Consider the following 17,706-nt stretch of genomic DNA (forward strand, 5'->3'; position numbering starts at 1 on the left):
TGGCCTCCTTCCGTATTTTATTTATTCTGTGCTTCTTTCAACCCACTGTGCTCTCTTTCTGTAAGAGCAACTCACTGAATCCCACCGCCCTGGCTTTCCCCCTCCAATGTTAAGACCATAAACCCAGTCTCTTTGAAAGCTACAACTGAATTTGCCTCCACTACCCTATCAGGCTGTATGTTCCACATTCTAACCACTCACTGCATAAAGAAATAAAGCATTTTACTTGTCACCATTGCATCTTTTGATAATGGACTTAAATCTGTTCTCAGTTCTTCCACCAGTTGGATAATTTCCTTCCACTCTACTCTGTGCAGGCCCCTTCTGATTTGCCATTTAACTCGATAGTAGTGAAGGCCGATCTGTTCAGTTGAAGCCGGGTCTTTGTCTCCACAAGGTCTGTATGTAGCTGCTCCTGCCAATATGGTCATAGGTTGGTGCATCTGCAGTAGGTGGATTGGTGAGGACGAGGCACTTCTTTTGGTGCCTTTTGTTGCAGGGTCAGTCTGGTCAAAATGCCTTTCAGGATTCCAACACGTACTTCAATAATAGCTGTACTGCCCTTCTGTTTGTGTTGGACATCAAGTCTTCTATTCAGAGTACTTTCAGTGCTGTTGCCACCCTTGGTGCTTCTTACAAATGGTTTTCAACAAGGAGGAGAATGGATTAATCAACCTAGGAAGAGTAGCAGTCAGCACTTCCCCCGGCCATGTTTGACTGGGTGTTCTGAAATTTCCTATGGTTCACAATCAGTGTGCAATTTTCACAGGACCATTTCTTTGTGACTGTCTATCATTGTGTTACCACCACAGGGACATAACTTATTCCGAGTTGGTAATGGCGAAATCGGGGACAGTAAGGTATAATTCCTTAAGTCTATGATCCTATAGGATGCAAATACCAATTTTGGCACAAGCCTCTCAGCATTCACAAGGGGAATTTTTACGAGGTTGACTGGGCAGTGTGTATGTTTGTCATTTTCACTGCTACATGGTCTGTCCAGATATATGCTTTTTGATGTTTCTAAAGGTTATGGAGAAAATTATCTAATATGTAGTTTGGATTTCAGTCCAGGGAGAACACATGAAGTAATACTTCAATTCAGGTTGGCGGAAAGCATGAATACTTAATAAGAATTGCTATTTATTACAAACAAATAGATTCCAATGATAAATAATTATTCCACCAGGATAACAGGGTATTGGCGTTGTGTGTATATGTATGTGCATGAGATGTTTGTTATGACAGATGTCTTCCTAATTATTTGCTACTTGTAATGCCAGTTTTTACTACTGTAATGAACACTTTGCATACATGCGGTTTCTACCCTCCCATAATTTGAGAAATATTCTCCAAGACACCCAAAGTGAATTGTGAATCAACTTCAGCTAACAAAAGTTAAGGATTGCATTTGATCACCGGGAATAGCTTACAACATGCCAGAAAAAGTGGTCAGCCTGATTATTTGAAAGTATTACAGTACATTTGTTATCAAAGTTAAGGCACATGGAATTGGAGGGAATTTACAAAGATCAAGAACTGGGTAACCAACGGAGAGCAGAAAGTAAGAGTAAATGGGTTGTTCTCAAGATGGCAGGCTTGGTTATGTTATGGAGTTGAAAGCAGGTACTGTACCTTTTGAGAGAGAATGTTGTTATGAACTGAGAGCTTACAAGCACCTGTCATATGACTAGATGGCAGTCCCAGAGTGTATTGGGAAATTGAAAATATGTAGCATTTGGTTGTGAAATGGATATCTGAGTTTAGGTTGCTGTTTTGACAAGAAGTCAAATTTAAACTCTTGATTTAAATTATGCCCCAGGATACTAAAACCCAATCGAGTTTGAATTTACTGTTTTGCCAACATTGAACCAACGAGACAATCCAATGTTGGGGGTATAAGAATGCAGACAGTTTGAAAATTGGTCAGGCAGCAACTGCCGTAGAGAAAGAAACTCATGGAGAGCTCATTGCACGTTAAACATCTTGCTCAAAAGAAATGAGTAAACACTCTCCATCAAAGATACCTGTTCATGTGAAACATACTTGGAGTAAAAAGAAAGATGATGACCCAGGGGAAGCAGCAACCAGAGGAGTGAAGACGACAACAACTGTGAGGTTTTGAAATTAAGTTGATGTAGTTTTAGTAAGTTTCTTATCGGTTATTTTTATAGAGTTGGAGGCAGATAGTAAGCAATTAAGAGAAATGGATGGGGGGGGGGCTTAGAGTTGTGAATAGTGGTTGTTTAATGTTCGCTTTTAGAGTTAAAAAAATAAATTTGTTATTTTCTTTAAATAGTGGAATTTGGGAGTTGTCTGCCAGTCATACTTTAACAGATTGAGGCATGGTAAGCTTTTCTGGGTGTTTGGTTTAATTATCAGAGGGATTTACCTCTGTGTCGTTCCAGTTACCATCTGGTTACCACATTTGGGGACTCATTAGCTCAGTTGGCTGGACAGCTAGCTAATGATGCCAATGATGAGAGTTGAATTCCTGCACCAACTCAAGTTACCTTGTAGATTGCACCTTCTCAATCTCACCCTTTGCCTGTGATGTGGTAACCCTCAGCTTAAACTACAAGTCATTTCTTTCTAATAAGAGAGCAGCCCTATCGTCCCCGCCAATGTTTTTAATACAAAGCCAGCTCCCAGCCATTCACAATCAATAAAAGTGGCGGGACCGATTGTATTCGGAGACAGTGAGGACTGCAGATGCTGGAGGCCAGAGTCGAGAGTGTGGTGCTGGAAAAGCACAGCAGGTCAGGCAGCATCTGAGGAGCAGGAGAATCGATGTTTCAGGCAAAAGTCCTTCATCATGACCAACTGTGTTCCCTAATTTACTGATGACACCAAAATGGATGGCAATCTAAGTTATGGAGAGGGTGTAAGGAGGCTTCAAGAGGACTTGGAGAGACTGAGTGAGTGGCCTAGAATATCTCACACAGAACATGGACGGAGTGAGTGTGAAGCTATTCACTCTGGTTATGTTTAAAAAAAAACAAGGTGGTAGAATATTTCTCAGATTTGAGGTTGGAAACTGCAGGTGTCCAAAGTGTTCAAGACAGTCCTAAAAACTGACATTACGAGGAGCAAACAAATAGGAAGACAAGTGGTATATTGGTCATCATCAAGAAGGTCCAGTGTACCTTTGTCACAGTCCCAGATGGTGTCATTGGTGGCTCTGATTCAGGATAGCTGCAAGGGCAGAAACCTGACTGGAGAGATTCAAATGAGGTAGGCTGGAGTAAAAATGCTAAAGGAGTTCAAAATCAGACTGCCTATTTTTAAAAGGTGAGAGAACAAAGTTTTTAAAAGGACATGAGGGACAATCTTTTTTGATACAGAGAGTGGTTTGTGTTTGGAATGAACTGCCAGAGGAAGAGGCGGATGCAGGTACAGTTACGCCATTTAAAAGAGACTTGAATGTGAACAGTAAAGGTTTGGAGGGATATGGGACTAGTTTAGTTTGGGAGCATGGTTAGCATGGACTAGTTGAACCAAAAGGTGTATTTCCATGCTGCATGAATCTATGACTGTGGAAAGGAAAGGGAGGGTGGAGAGAGGGATATAGTTTCAAAGTACAATGGGGCCATCTTTATTTCTTCAGGAGAGTGTGGATATTGGAGGTTTCGGAGAGATTGATACTGATAACTGATCAATGAACATGGGGAGGTTGGGTTAGTGTGAATAGGATCAAGGGAGGAGAAGGGGATCTGATGGACAAGGTGCATTCTGATAGGGCATGAGGAAAGATTGGAGGGCAACTGGAGAAAGATGTGAATTTAATGTTGGGACAAAGAAGAACTTTAGAAACTCTATGACCCAGTGAGTTTGTACATAAGAAGAGGGAGGGAGCTGATCACATTATCTCAGTTTTAGTGACAAAACAAATCTGAATAAGCTCCTCACATGTTGTTGTTAGAAGTGAAGATGGAGAGATAAGGGAGAGAGAGAGACCCCTTCAAAAAGTAATAACTTGTGTTTGAGCCATTAAAAAGATTCAACACGCCATATACTGAGCACAAAATTAATTTGACTGTCTCCAAAATGTTAACGGCTATAACTGGGCTGGAGTTTAGCATCATCAGTAGAAACAGACCCCAATGAACATGGTTCAGGCCTGGATTTGATTAACAGCAAAATCCAATCACTGTGGTTTCTTGTGAACTTGTTGATGCGTCAGCAGATGCGATGACTGAGTGAATCCCTTCCCACACTGGGAGCAGGTGAATGGCCTCTCTCCGGAGTGAATACGATGGTGCATCAGCAGGCTGGATGACTGAGTGAATCCTTTCCCGCACACGGAGCATGTGAACGGCTTCTCTCCAGTGTGCGTTCGCTGGTGTACGGTGAGTTGAGATGACTGCCTGAACCCAGTCCCACAGTGAGAGCATCTGAACGGTCTCTGGTCAGTGTGAACCCTTTGGTGGGATGTCAATTCCTTGGAGGTTTTGTAGCGCTTCCCGCAGTCCGGGCATTTAAAAACTCTCTCGTCGGTGTGAATGCGCTGGTGGGTCAGCAGCTGGGATGACTGAGTGAACCTCTTCCCACAGTCTGGACAGGTGAACGGTCTCTCCCCGGTGTGAACTCGCTGGTGTGTCAGCAAATTGGAAGAACAAGTGAAGCCCTTCCCACAGTCGGAGCAGGTGAACGGTCTCTCGCCTGTGTGGCTGCGCCGATGCGTTTCCACCTCAGATGGGGATTTGAATCCCTTTCCACAGTCACCACATTTCCACGGCCTCTCCCCACTGTGTCTGCATTTATGCTCTGAGAGGTCGGATGGTTGGCTGAAGCCCTGTCCACAGATGGAACATGCGTACAGTGTCTCCCCCATGTGAGTGCTTTGGTGTCTGTGCAAGTTGAACAACTGAATAAATCCCTTCCCGCATTTGGAGCAGGTGAACGGCCTCTCCCCGGTGTGACTGCGGCGATGAGCCTGCAGCCATGACGGGTGAATGAATCCCTTCCCACACTCGGGGCAGGTGAACGGCCTCTCCTCCGTGTGACTGCGCTGGTGGATCTCCAGTTGGGACGGGTGACTGAATCCTTTCCCACAGTCCCCACATTTCCACGGCCTCTCCCCAGTGTGACTACGCTTGTGTCGCGACAGACCTGATGACTGGCTGAAGCCTCGCCCACACAAAGAACATTTGTATGGTTTCCCACCAAGGTGAATGCTACTTTTTCCTTCCATGTTCCATAGTACCTGAAATGACAGTTACTTTGAATCTCTCAGCTCCAATTTCGCCATCCTGTGACAATAATCTAAGGCAGAAGAAAGGGAGCGAGAGACAATCCACGTAAACATGAAGGCAGGCTATGAAACAGAGCCTAACATTTTGTGGGGTCTGCTCTGGGAAGAGTCGCCCAATTATCATTAAACATTAATGTCCTTCAGGAAAAGAAACCTGCCACCCAGTCTGTGCCTACAGTGTTAGGGCTGTCCCATAACATTACAGCATAAAAATGGCCGACAACAGCCGCAACAAGTTTTGCGGTACATGTTTAACAGAAATTATAAAGTGGGAGAGGCATTTATTTAACGTGTTCTCAGAACAGAGGACAATAGCGGTCTGTTTACTACAGTCAGATTGAATGTGCAACATTCTTTGCTATCCTAAAGATAAGAACATTTCATACAAGATAGTTAGTTATTTTAAGTATTTTTCTAATCCATTAGTTATAATACAAGTAGGTTTTAATTAAGGTTTGTCAACATGATTATAAATCTAAGATTATTTTTATAGGAAGATATATGAATAACTAAAATATTACTAAAGTTAGGTTTGCAACTAATAGGGTGGGGCCTCCCTATCTCTTATCAAGGACAGCAACTATGAGAATTGGAATGGTGAGAAATAAGACCATAAGACAAAGGAGCAGAAATTAGGCCATTCAGCCCATCAAGTCTGCTCTGCCATTCAATCATGGCTGGAAGTTTCTCAACTCCATTCTCCTGCTTTCTCCCTGTAACCCTTAATCCCCTTGACAATCCAGAACCTATCTATCTCTGTCTTTAACATATTAATGACCTGTCCCCCACAGCCTTCTGTGGCAGTGAATTCCATAGATTCCCCACTCACTGGCTGAAGAAGTTTCTCCTTATCTCCATTCGAAAGGGCCTTCCCTTTACACGAAGGCTATACCCTCGGGTCCTGGTCTCTCCTACCAATGGAAGCATCTTCCCAACATCCACTCCATCTAAATCATTCACTATTCTGTAAATGCCTATTAGATCCCACCTAATCCTTCTAAACTCCACCAACTATAGACACAGAGTCTTCAAACATTCCTCGTATGTGAAGCTCTTCATTCTTGGGACCATTCTAGTGAACCTCCTCTGAACACGCTCCAAGGCCAGTACATCCTTCCTGAGATATGCGGCCTAAAACTGTGCACAATACTCCAAATGTGGTCTGACCAGAGCCTTATAGAGCCTCAGACATACAAACTTACTTTTATATTCAAGTCCTTTCAAAATAAATGCCATAATTTCATTTGCCTTCCTAACTACTGACTCAACTGCAAGTTTACCTAGAGAGGATCCTAGACTAGAATTCCTAAGTCTCTTTGCACCTCAGACTTCTGAATTTTCTCCCCACTTAGAAAACAGTCCATACCTCTATTCTTTCGACCAAAGTGCATGACCTCACACTTTCCCACGTTGTACTCCATCTACCATTTCTTTGCCCACTTTCCAAACTTGTCCAAATCCTTCTGCAGCCTCCCTGCCTCCTCAATGCTACCCGTCCCTCTATCCATCTTTGTACCACCTGCAAACTTAGCCAGAATGCCCTTAGTTCCTTCATCTCAACCTCATAGGAGACTTACAAAATAGCAGGCGCAGACATCATAGTTGAGAGATATGAGGTCACAAGCAACCATGGAAAGTTCCGTTCCTCACATACCAAAAGGGACCCATTCAGGTCATAGCAACAAGATCACTATTGAATGATGTGCTGGGAATCCAATCACAGTTGAACAACCCAGCACTAATTAACAAATAGTATACATGGGGAGGGAATAAGTGCTGCCATGTTAATATTACAAGAAAAATGTATAGAAGTTATTTTACTTGAAGTTGAAATTAGACTGTCATTGACTTCTGATCAGAGCTGCAGATTAAGAGGGTAATTGAGCCCTCATGTCGAGGCCCAATTCAGGGGGCAGTCTTTGACCTCTCTTTGTATTGCACCAGTGGAATATATGAATAAAATTGCCACATACCTCAAGCTCTGCTGTCTCCTGATCTCATCTCTGGAAAGATTTGCTCCAACACATAGGGATTTGGAACTTAGGAACAGGAAGGCATTCAGTCTTTCGAGCTCTGCCATTCAATAAATGATGACTGGTCTGTTTGTGGTTTTAATTCCAGTCTCCCATCTGGCCTCAAATGCACTTGTCTATGAAAGATAAATTTAAAGACCCAAGATCCACTGTCTTTTGAGGAAGAGGATTGCATACACAAGCCTCCATGAGAGACAAAAAATCCTTGTGTCCAATTTAAAAAGGAGACCCCTTATTCTTAAAGTAGTTCTAGGCTCCCCAAGACAGGAAACATCCTCATGGTATACACTCTATCCAATCCCCTCACCTTTTTACATGTCTGTCATTCTTTTAAATTCTGTTGGATATAAGCCTAACTGCTGCTTAACCTTTCCTAAAAGCAACCTTCATCTTAGAAATGAGACAAGTGGTCCTTCTCTGAATTACTTCAAAAGTAAATACATCTAGTTCCAAATAAGGAAAGCAAAACTGTTTGCACCCACCAGATGTGGTCCCATCAATACCCTGTACAGCTGCAGAAAAATCACTCAGGTGGCATGGTGGCTCAGTGGTTAACACTGCTGCCTCAGTGATGGGAACCTGGGTTCAATTCCAGCCTCAGGGGACTGTGTGTGTGTGTGTGTGTGTGTGTGTGTGTGTGTGTGTGTGTGTGTGTGTGTGTGTGTGTGTGTAGTTTGCACATTCTCCCTGTCTGCATGGGTTTCCACCAGGTGCTCAGATTTCCTCCCACAAGTCAAAGATGTGCAGGTTAGGGTGAATTGGACATGCTAAATTGCCCATAGTATTCAGAGATTTGTAGGTTGGGTGCATTAGTCGGGGGTAAATATAGGATAATAGGGTAGAGGAATGCATCTGGGTGGGTTACTCTTCGGAGGATTGGTGTGACCTTGTTGGGCTGAAGGGCCTGTTTCACACTGTAGAGATTCTATGATTCTAATTCTTCTTTTCTAACAAACACCACACCACTTGCTTCCTGATGACTTGCCAGACCTGCATACTAACTGTAGGAGATATGTACCAGGACACCAAGATCCCTCTATACTGAAGAATACTACAATCTTTCAGTTCTAATAGCATTCCAGTTTTCTATTCTTCAAAGTGGACAAGTTCACATTTAGCCTTGTCACAGCCTTGGTTCAAACATGGACAAAAGAGCTGAATTCCAGAGGTGGACGAAAAGTCACTGCCCTTGCAATCCAGGCCACACTTGATCCAAGAGCCCGAGCAATGTGAATCAGAGGAAGTCTCTCCACTGGTTGGAATCATACCTGGCACACAGGAAGGTGGTTGTGGTTATTGGAGGCCAGTGTTCTCAGCTTCAGGGCATGTCTGCAAGAGTTCCTCAACGCGGCTGTCCTAGGCTCAACCATCATCATCAATGCTTCATTGATGACCTTTCCTCCATCATAAGATGAGAAGTGGGGATATTCAGCGATGATTGCACAATACCCAGCACCATTCGCAACTCCTCAGATACTGAAGCAATCACAAGATCTGGACAATGTCCAGGCTGGGTCTGAAAAGTGGCAAGTAACATTCAAGCCACACAAACGCCAGGCAATGACCATCTCCAATAAGAGACCGTCATCCCTTGACATTCATTAGTGTCACCATCACTGAATATCCCACTATTAACATCCTGGGGATTACCACTGAACAGAAACTGGACTGGTCATATAAATACAGTGGCTACAAGAACAAATCAGAAGCGAGGAATACTTGAGTGAGTAACTCACCTCCTTATTCCCCAAAGCACGTCCACAATGCACAAGTCAGGATTGTGATGGAATACTCCCCAGAAGCCTGTATGAGTGCAGTTCTAACAACACTCAGGAAGCTTGACACCATCCAAGACAATGCAACCTTTTTGACTGACACCACATACAGTCAATAGCAGCAGAATGCACAGTTGACAAAATTCACTGCAGTAATTCATTTTTAATAAGGCTCCTTAGACAGCATCTTCCAAACCTACAACCACTGCTATCTACAACAAGGGCAGCAGATATTTGGGAACTGGGAATATCTGCAAGTACTCCTCCAAGTCACTCACCATCCTGACTTAGAAATATATCATCGCTCCTTCAGTATTGCTTAGTCAAAATCTTGGAACTCCCTCTCTGAGTGCATTACAGGTTTACCAACAGCACTTGGGTTATCGTGGTTCAAGAAGGCAGTTCACCACCACTTTCTCAAGGAAACTAGGGATGAGCAGTATATGCTGGCTGACTGAGCGAAGCCCAAATCTTGTGAATGAATGAAAAATATATTCCATCTGACAAATTTCTGCCCACTCACTCAACTGCTCATGACCATTACAAGGGCATGGGTACAAGGAGATCACAGTTGGAGACTTGTATAATCAGGGTGTGGTGCTGAAAAGACACAGCACCACACTCTCAACTCTGATCTCCAGTCCTCACTTTCTCCTTATATATTCAGGGGTATGTGACTTTTCAAACGGACAGGCAGGAAGCAAAGGTGGTGTGGTAGCTTTGTTAGCCGTGGGATGGAATAAGTACAATAGCAAGAAAGGATCTTGAATCGGCAGGTGTAGAATCCATATGTGTGGAGGTTAAAAACTAACAAAGGGAAGGCGGTACTGGTGGAACACAGGAATTAAGAGCAGGAGAGGTAATTCAGCCCTTCAGCCCTGCCCCACCATTTAACATGATCATGGTTGATCTTACCCTGGTCTTCATTCTACTCTTCTACCTGCTCCCTGTATCCTTTTACCCTTCTTTTCAACAGAAACATACCTATTTCTTTCTTGATTAATCCTACCTCCATTGCTCTCAGGGGCAGTGAGTTCCACAGGTTCACAACCCTCAGAGAAGTAGCTTCTCCTCATTCAGTTTTGAAGCTACCTCCTCTCACTCTGAGAGTATGACCTGTTGTTCGACACAAGGGGGAACATCTGATCAACATCCACTTGATCAATCCCCCTTTAGCATTTTATGTACCTCAATTAGATCCCCCTCATTCTTCTGAACATCAGAGTGTACAAGCCCAAGCTATTTAACCACTCATTGTACAACAGCCCTTTCATCCCTGGAATCGACCTGGTGAGCCTCCTCTGAACTGCCTTCAGTGCCACCACATCCTTCCTCAATTAAGCAGACTAAAACGGGACAAAATACTCCAGGTGTGCTCTCACCAATGCCTTATGTAACTGTGAGAACACTACTTTAAGAGGATCAGTCTGTACGTCCCATTACAGTAGCTGCGCTGCAGGTCAGAGAATGCATCAGGGGATAATGACAGCAAGTGTATTTATTGTGGGTGTCTTTAATCTTCTCACACATTTGGAAATCAAATTGGAGAGGTAGCCACAAGGACATATTTATAGAGTATATTCAGGACTGTTTCTCAGGATGATGTGTTGTTTCTCCAAACAGGGATCAAGTTATTTTGAACCTGGTAACATGTAACAAGGCAAGTTTAATAAATGATCTTAGAATAAATTATTTCCTCAGGATACAGTGATCAAAATTTTCCATTTTCTTTCTCTTTCTTCTCGTGAATGATAGACAGCAAAATAAAATTAATCTGGTGGGACTTCATCGACTCTGGCCTCTAGTCGAGGAGAGTGTGTGTGGGAGAATCCAAGTGATGGAGAGGTTGGAGTGCCATAAATCATTAACCTCCACTGCCTAGGGTAGCATGGGGATGTGAATACCATCAGCTCCAAACTCTATCCCAAGTCACATGTCATCCTGACTTGTCTGACATCCAGTACTGGCTGAGCAGAAAATTCCTCCAATTAAATATCAGGAAAACTGAATCTGTTGTCCGTAGCTCCTGGTGGCAACGCCACTCCTGGCCATTGCCCTCACACCTCTCCCTGGGCAGTGACTCCCATCTCTCACCTTGGCAACTGTCCAAGGTGGATCAGATGGTTCACAACAGCGTCAAACCACAGATCATCATCTTCTTCAGCAAGATCTCCCATTTCCATCTCAACACCATCACCTGACTCCACCCTCATTCCAGCTCTGCTGCTGCTGTAGAAACTCTCGCCTCTCTCTCAGATGAAGGGATGCTTACTCAATTAACTTAAGACACGATGATAATTGGAAACGTAAATTGTGAAGAGGGCATAAGGAGATTGCAATGGCGATTATGTAGGTTAAGTGAATGAACAAATATTTGGCAGAGTTAGATCATTCACTTTAGCAGAAAGAATAGGGAAGTGATATTTATTGAAATGCAGACAGATTGCAGCATCCTTAAGCAGAGAGGGATCCAACCACACCAAAACTTGAATCACGAAAAGGTTAGAATGCAGGCGCAGCAAGTAATTTGGAAGACAACTGGACTACAGCTTATTATAGCAGGGGAATGGAATAAAGAAGTGGGGATATTTTGTTACAGGTGTATAGGGCCCTACACACACAAAAAAACAGTATTGTGTTTGGTTTGGTCTTCCAATTTTTAAAACAGCATAAAGATTTATTTGACTGGAAGAAGAGGTCTTTTCATGAGGAAATGTCTGACAATATATAAGATCCTGAGGGGACTTCAGTAAGATATTGACTCTTATGAGAGAGACTAGAGCTAGGGCACAAATTCAAAAATAAGAGTTCTCGCATTTAAGACAGAGAGTCATAGAGATGTACAGCACAGAAACAAACCATTCAGTGCAACCCGTCCAAGCCGACCAGATATCCCAACTCAATCTAGTCCCACCTGCCAGCACCTGGCTTATATCTCTCCAAACCCTTCCTATTCATATACCCATCCAAATGCCTCTTAAATGTTGCAATTGTACCAGCCTCCACCACTTCCTTTGGCAGCTCATTCCACATATGTACTACCCTCTGTGTGAAAACATTGCCCCTGAGGTCTCTTTTATATCTTTCCTCTCTCACCCTAAACCTATGCCCTCTAGTTCTGGACTCCCCGATTCTAGGGAAAAGACTTTGTCGATTTACCCGATCCATACCCCTCATAATTTTGTAAACCTCCATAAGGTCACCCCTTTGGCGAGAATTGATTTTTTAACTCGAGGATTGGAGATCTAACGTAGTCTCTTCCACAGAGTGCAGTTGAGGCAGGGTCATTGGATACTTTTGAGGCAGAGGTAGATTCTTTTATTTTGGGCCTCAAATACAAGTCCTGAATATAAATAAATATAATCTTAACACAGGGCGGAAGTGGGTACTGCAGATGGTGGAGATAAGAGTCAAAATTAGAGTGGTGCTGGAAAAGCACACCATACTCTTAACACAGCTTAGACCATAAAACTATTGGACATAGGAGCAGAAATTAGGCCATTTGGCCCATCGAGTCTGCTCTGCCATTTAATCATGGATGATAAGGTTTTTCAACCCCATTTTCCTGCTATCTCCCCATAACTTTTGATCCCCTTGGCAATCAAGAACCTACTTCTGTTTTAAATATACTCGATGACCCGGCCTCCGCAGCCTTCTGTGGAAAAGAATTCCAAAGATTTGCCACTCTCTGGTTAAAGACATTTCTCAAGTCCGTTTTAAAAAGAGTCCTCTCCTTTCTCTAAGGTTGTGCCCTTGGGTCCTTGTCTCGCCTGCTAACGGAGACATCTTTGCAACATCCCCTCTGTCCAGGCCGTTCAGTATTCTGAAAGTTTCAATCAGATCCCCCCCCATCCTTCTAAAATTAATTGAGTACAATCCCTGAGTCCTCAAACATTCCTCATATGATAAGCTTTTCATTCCTGGGATCATTCTCATAAACCTCTTCTGGATCCATTCCAGGGTCAATACATCTTTCCTGAGGTATGGGGCCCAAAATTGCTCACAATACTCTCAAAACCTCTGGTTTCAGCAAAGGGTATAATCTAGAAGATGGCGTTGAGGATACAATCAGATCAGCAATGGTCTTGTCAACTAACCAGAGAGGCAAAAGGGCAGCCTTACGCTCCTAATTTGCAATAGTACCATTACTATCTAGTTCTACTCTTCATACTTTTGGAAAGATGATGTTCATTGAGAAGGTGCAAAGATGGTCGGACTAAAGAAATTGAAAGGACAGTTAGTAAAATATACATGACAAGTTTAGATAAAGGTAGATAAAAAGTTTTTTTCCATTAGGTGATGGTACAAGGATTGGATTTAACGGTTTTTAAAGGAGAATTCCATTTACCTTTCCTAAGCTATGTTGCCCAGACCTCAACAAACTTAAGGGTGGCTCACGTCCTGGTGGTAATATCACTCAACCATTAATCCAGAAACTCAGCTAATATTCTGCGGACAATGGTTTGAATATCACCACGGCAGATACTAGAATTGAATTCGACAAATAAAAATCTGGAATTAAGAATCTACTGCGACCATTCCCGATTGTCAGAGAAACCCAATCTGGCTCACTAATGTCCTTCAGAGAAGGATCATTCTCACCTGGTCTGGCCTATGCTCCAACTCTCAACTTGCCCTCTGGGCAATTAAGGATGGTCAATGAATGCTGGCCTAACCTGCGACGCCCACCTCCTGCGAGTGAATGAAAAACAAGAAAGTTTATCCGGGTGTGATCTAAACAGGGTTGGAATAATTTGGAGTATTCTCTCGTCACAGGACACCTGAGATCCTTTCCCACAGACAGGTTTCCTCCACTGTCCAAGGTCTGTAATTCAGGTCCTAGAGGATCAAGTGTCTTTATCAGAGTGTTTTAAACAAAAAAAAATTCGTTCACAGGATGTGGGTGTCGTTGGCGAATTCAGCATTTATTGTTCAGCTGTGTGTAAATGCTCTTCCCCTAACCCCTCCCTGTAAAAAAAGAGAACACATATGGGGTCCTGAACCTTATTGCCCCCAATAAAGATGGCAGCCACCAAGGCGCCTTGCTGAACACCGCCCCCGATAAAGATGGTGGCGGTCACACGGTCTAGGCCAGTTCCTGCTGCCCAGCTTGGGCGCAAATTTGAAACGAGTAGTTTATAATTCAGAAATACATGACTCAATGGATTATTTATAAAAGGTCTCTTGCATACCCTAATTTCTGCTTCATTCTTCAGCTCAACTTTACCCTTCACCCGTTTCCACCTCCTCCGGCATTTGCGCCCGCCCGTAATCCATCACAACAATATCGCACGTGATCGTGGCGATAGTCACGTGGTTTCGGATCGTTTTTATCCGCCCCCTCTCATTCGTTCTGATTGGTTGGAGGACCAGCTGCCTCGCGTTCGGTCCTCCAACCTGCCCCTTGTTCACTGCCATTGATTGGAGGACCAGCTGCCCCGCGTTCGTTCCTCCAGCCTGCCCCTCATTCACTCTCATTGGCTGGAGGACCAGTTGTCACCGTTCGGTCCTCCAGTCCCGCCCCTCATTCACTCCCATTGGTTGGGGAGCCAAACGCTGTCGCTGCTGGTGAAAGAATCTGGCAGCACCTGTGGAGGTGAATCAGAGTTAATGTTTCAGGTCTAGTGACCCCTTCCTCAGAACTGATGGTAACTCGGAAAATGTCGGTTTATATGCAGAAGATGGGTGAGGGGTAAGGGGTAAAGGGTAGTTGGGGATAAAACCCAAAGAGAGAGAGACAGAAGTTCTGAGAAAAGGTCACTCGACTCGAAGCATTAACTCTGATTTCTCTCCACAGATGCTGACAGACTGTGTTATCACAACAATAAAGGTGTTCGACTCTTTAGAATCACGGAAAGACCATTTAAAAAATTTCATCAAATTTAAGACCAAGTATTTCAGGGAGAACAGTGCGACTAATGTGTTGGGAGGTTGACAGAGGACAGGGTGTACTCCATACACTAGCAAATAAAAAGCTTAGAAGCAGACTGTGAACACCTTTATTGTTGTTGCAACCTCCTTTGTGTCCTTTATGTTATTCTATTGTGATGGTCTTTGAATCACACCTGAAATGTGGAGCTCATACCATCCAGAAACATATGAGTTCGAAGCTTTGACAAAGGGTCAGTTAGATTCGAAACGTCAGCTCTTTTCTCTCCTTACAGATGCCGCCAGACCTGCTGAGATTTTCCAGCATTTTCTCTTTATGGCTGAGAGGATTGTTACCTTACCTCCACGTTTCCACTACCAAGAAAACATCTACCTCTGCCTTAAATATAGTCAATGAGTCTCACTGCCTTTTAAAGAAAGGAATTACAAAGGTTCACATCCTTTTGCAAAATGAGATCTTCTAATCTCTATTGTAAGTGAAAGACCCTTAATTCTAAACAGTGACCCCCTTATTCTAGGTTTTCTCACAAAAGATTTTTATAGGTGCATCATAGAAAGTATTCTTTCCGAATGCATCACAGCTTGGTATGGCAACTACTATGCCCAGGTCTGTAAGAAACTACACAGAGTTGTAAACACGGCCCAATCCATCACCCAAGACAATGTTCTATCCATTGACTCCATCAATACCTCTTGTTGCCTCAGAAAGGCAGCCAACATAATCAAAGATCCCTCCCATCCTGGTTATAATCTCTTCCAGCTCTTCTGTCAGGCAGAAGATACAAAAGCTTAAATACATGTACCATCAGATTTAAGAACAGCTTCCTCCATGCTGTTATTAGATATCTGAATGGACCTCTGAAATTTCAAATTTAATGTTGACCTCGCTCTATGAGCACCTTCTCTGCAGCTGTAACATTGTATTCCTCACTCTGTTCTATTACCCTTGTACACTTTGTATGTATGATATGCTTGTATTGCATGCACCTAGGTACATGCAACAATAATAAATCAAATTATTAAAAATCTCTACAATTGAAAGATAACCTTCCTACTTTTGAAATCAATTCCCCTCAGAAGCAATGATAATATTCTATTAACTTTCCTAATTACTTGGTCTACTTGTGTTCTAACCAGAAGGTCCATTTCCAGTACAGCCTGCCCTAGAGGTGTTACATAACATATCGAACAGATCGACTGAAGCTAATTTAAAAGGGGCCTATGATGCACTGGTTGTGTTCCTACCTGACTGTTTAAAAGAAGTACCAGGTTCATGTCCCACTACAGGATGCGATGGGCAGTGAGTTGTATTATAATATGTTCAAACAGATTTAAATAATATCATTCTCCAAGAAATGGGACACTCAGCTACCTCTTCATGACAGAGTTCTGCAATCTCTCAACACATAGATAATACACTTTTCTATTTTTCTTGCCAAAATAGACAACTTCACATTTTTCAACATTATTCCCTATTTACCAGACCTTAGCCCACTCATTTAACCTATCCACATCCTTATGTAGCCTCCTTATGTCCTCTTTAAAGTTTACCTTCCATAGAGAAGATGGTTGTCATGAAAGTGCAGCAGTTGAGGGGACATTTAGCGTTTGGCAGTTTGGCTGTGATTCCATCCTTCCTCAGCAACTGATGGCCTGCTTCAGCTCAAGTAATGAAGGGTCCTTCTGCAACTCAGCCAAGACAGAAAGCTGATGTAGTTGTGAGGAGATAAGAAGTTGTCTGTCTCATGGGGGTACAGTTCATAAGTGTTCTGTCACAGGGGAAACTTTGATCATGGTAGGACTGAGTGCCCTCTGATCCCATCATACATAGCACATAGATTTCCACCGTCACAAACAGTTTGGATTTCTAAATATGGTTGACCCAGTGTTTATTTGCACATTTATCTCTTTATCTTTTGTACAACTGACTGGCTCCTTTCAAGGGAATGCAATGTGCTAGCTATTAGATTTCTGTTGTGCATCAGGTAGACTTTGATTTTTGTTTCAATAACAGATTTCATCCTTGTGGAGTAGGTCTCAGACCAGTCTTTGCTGTGGTTCCAATAGTGTTGCTTCTACTGTTACAAATGATTACAAATGATTGAAATCAATGACTTCCAAACTTTATTAATACAATGTGAATGGATGAAACTTTTATTGATGTGCCTGTAAAACAATTCACTATGTTGTTTCATGTTCCTTAATAATTTAATTTCACCACAGAGATGCCACTAGATGGAATGTGCAAGTCCTGAAAAGTTGTCAACACATGTTAATTAGCACTTTCTTATTGGAGATGTTAATTCGAGGAACCTTTCAGGGACTAATTAAAGATTCTGTACCTACGAGGAACTTAGGATTGAAGTAAAACCACATAATTTTATTGTAAATGATGTCCTGATGAGAGTTCTCAATTTAAGGAGAAATATCACTCAAAGTCCTTTTTAAAGGGCAGCCCTCAAACTCAGTGTCACGTCCAGGATATCACATGCAAATATCACCTTTATCAATCATGGATGTGGTTAACAGCAGCAATAACAGCAGAATCCAAGCTCTGTGGTCACTTATGGATTCGCTGGTGTCTCTGCAGATGTTCTGCACTCTGCTGAGTGAATTCACTCTGCACTCTGCTGAGTGAATTCCATCCCACACACAGAGCAGGGGAATGGCTTCTCACCACTGTGGGTGCATTGGTGTTCTTTGAGGTCGATTGAATGTCCTCCTGCAGGAGGTGCAGCAAAATGGATTCTCCTTA

At 42.9% G+C, this 17,706-nt stretch overlaps 1 protein-coding gene across 1 annotated transcript; it reads right to left on the bottom strand.

Moving 5' to 3' along the window:
* Nucleotides 1–1,170: 1,170 nt before the first annotated feature.
* LOC132836232 (zinc finger protein 229-like) lies at nucleotides 1,171–14,331 on the bottom strand. The gene is made up of 2 exons (XM_060855570.1): nucleotides 14,255–14,331; nucleotides 1,171–5,206 (listed from the first exon to the last, which is right to left on the bottom strand). The coding sequence occupies exon 2, from the start codon at nucleotides 5,192–5,194 to the stop codon at nucleotides 4,148–4,150; it is 1,047 nt and encodes a 348-aa protein (XP_060711553.1). The 5' UTR covers nucleotides 5,195–5,206; nucleotides 14,255–14,331; the 3' UTR covers nucleotides 1,171–4,147.
* Between the last annotated feature and the right edge of the window lie 3,375 nt (nucleotides 14,332–17,706).

The sequence above is a fragment of the Hemiscyllium ocellatum genome, chromosome 46 (assembly GCF_020745735.1).
Source record: "Hemiscyllium ocellatum isolate sHemOce1 chromosome 46, sHemOce1.pat.X.cur, whole genome shotgun sequence".
NCBI classification, from domain to species: Eukaryota; Metazoa; Chordata; class Chondrichthyes; order Orectolobiformes; family Hemiscylliidae; genus Hemiscyllium; species Hemiscyllium ocellatum.

Excerpts from the sequence above, each read along its gene's own strand:
- LOC132836232 (XM_060855570.1), bottom strand. The coding sequence starts at position 5,194 with ATGGAAGGAAAAAGTAGCATTCACCTTGGTGGGAAACCATACAAATGT.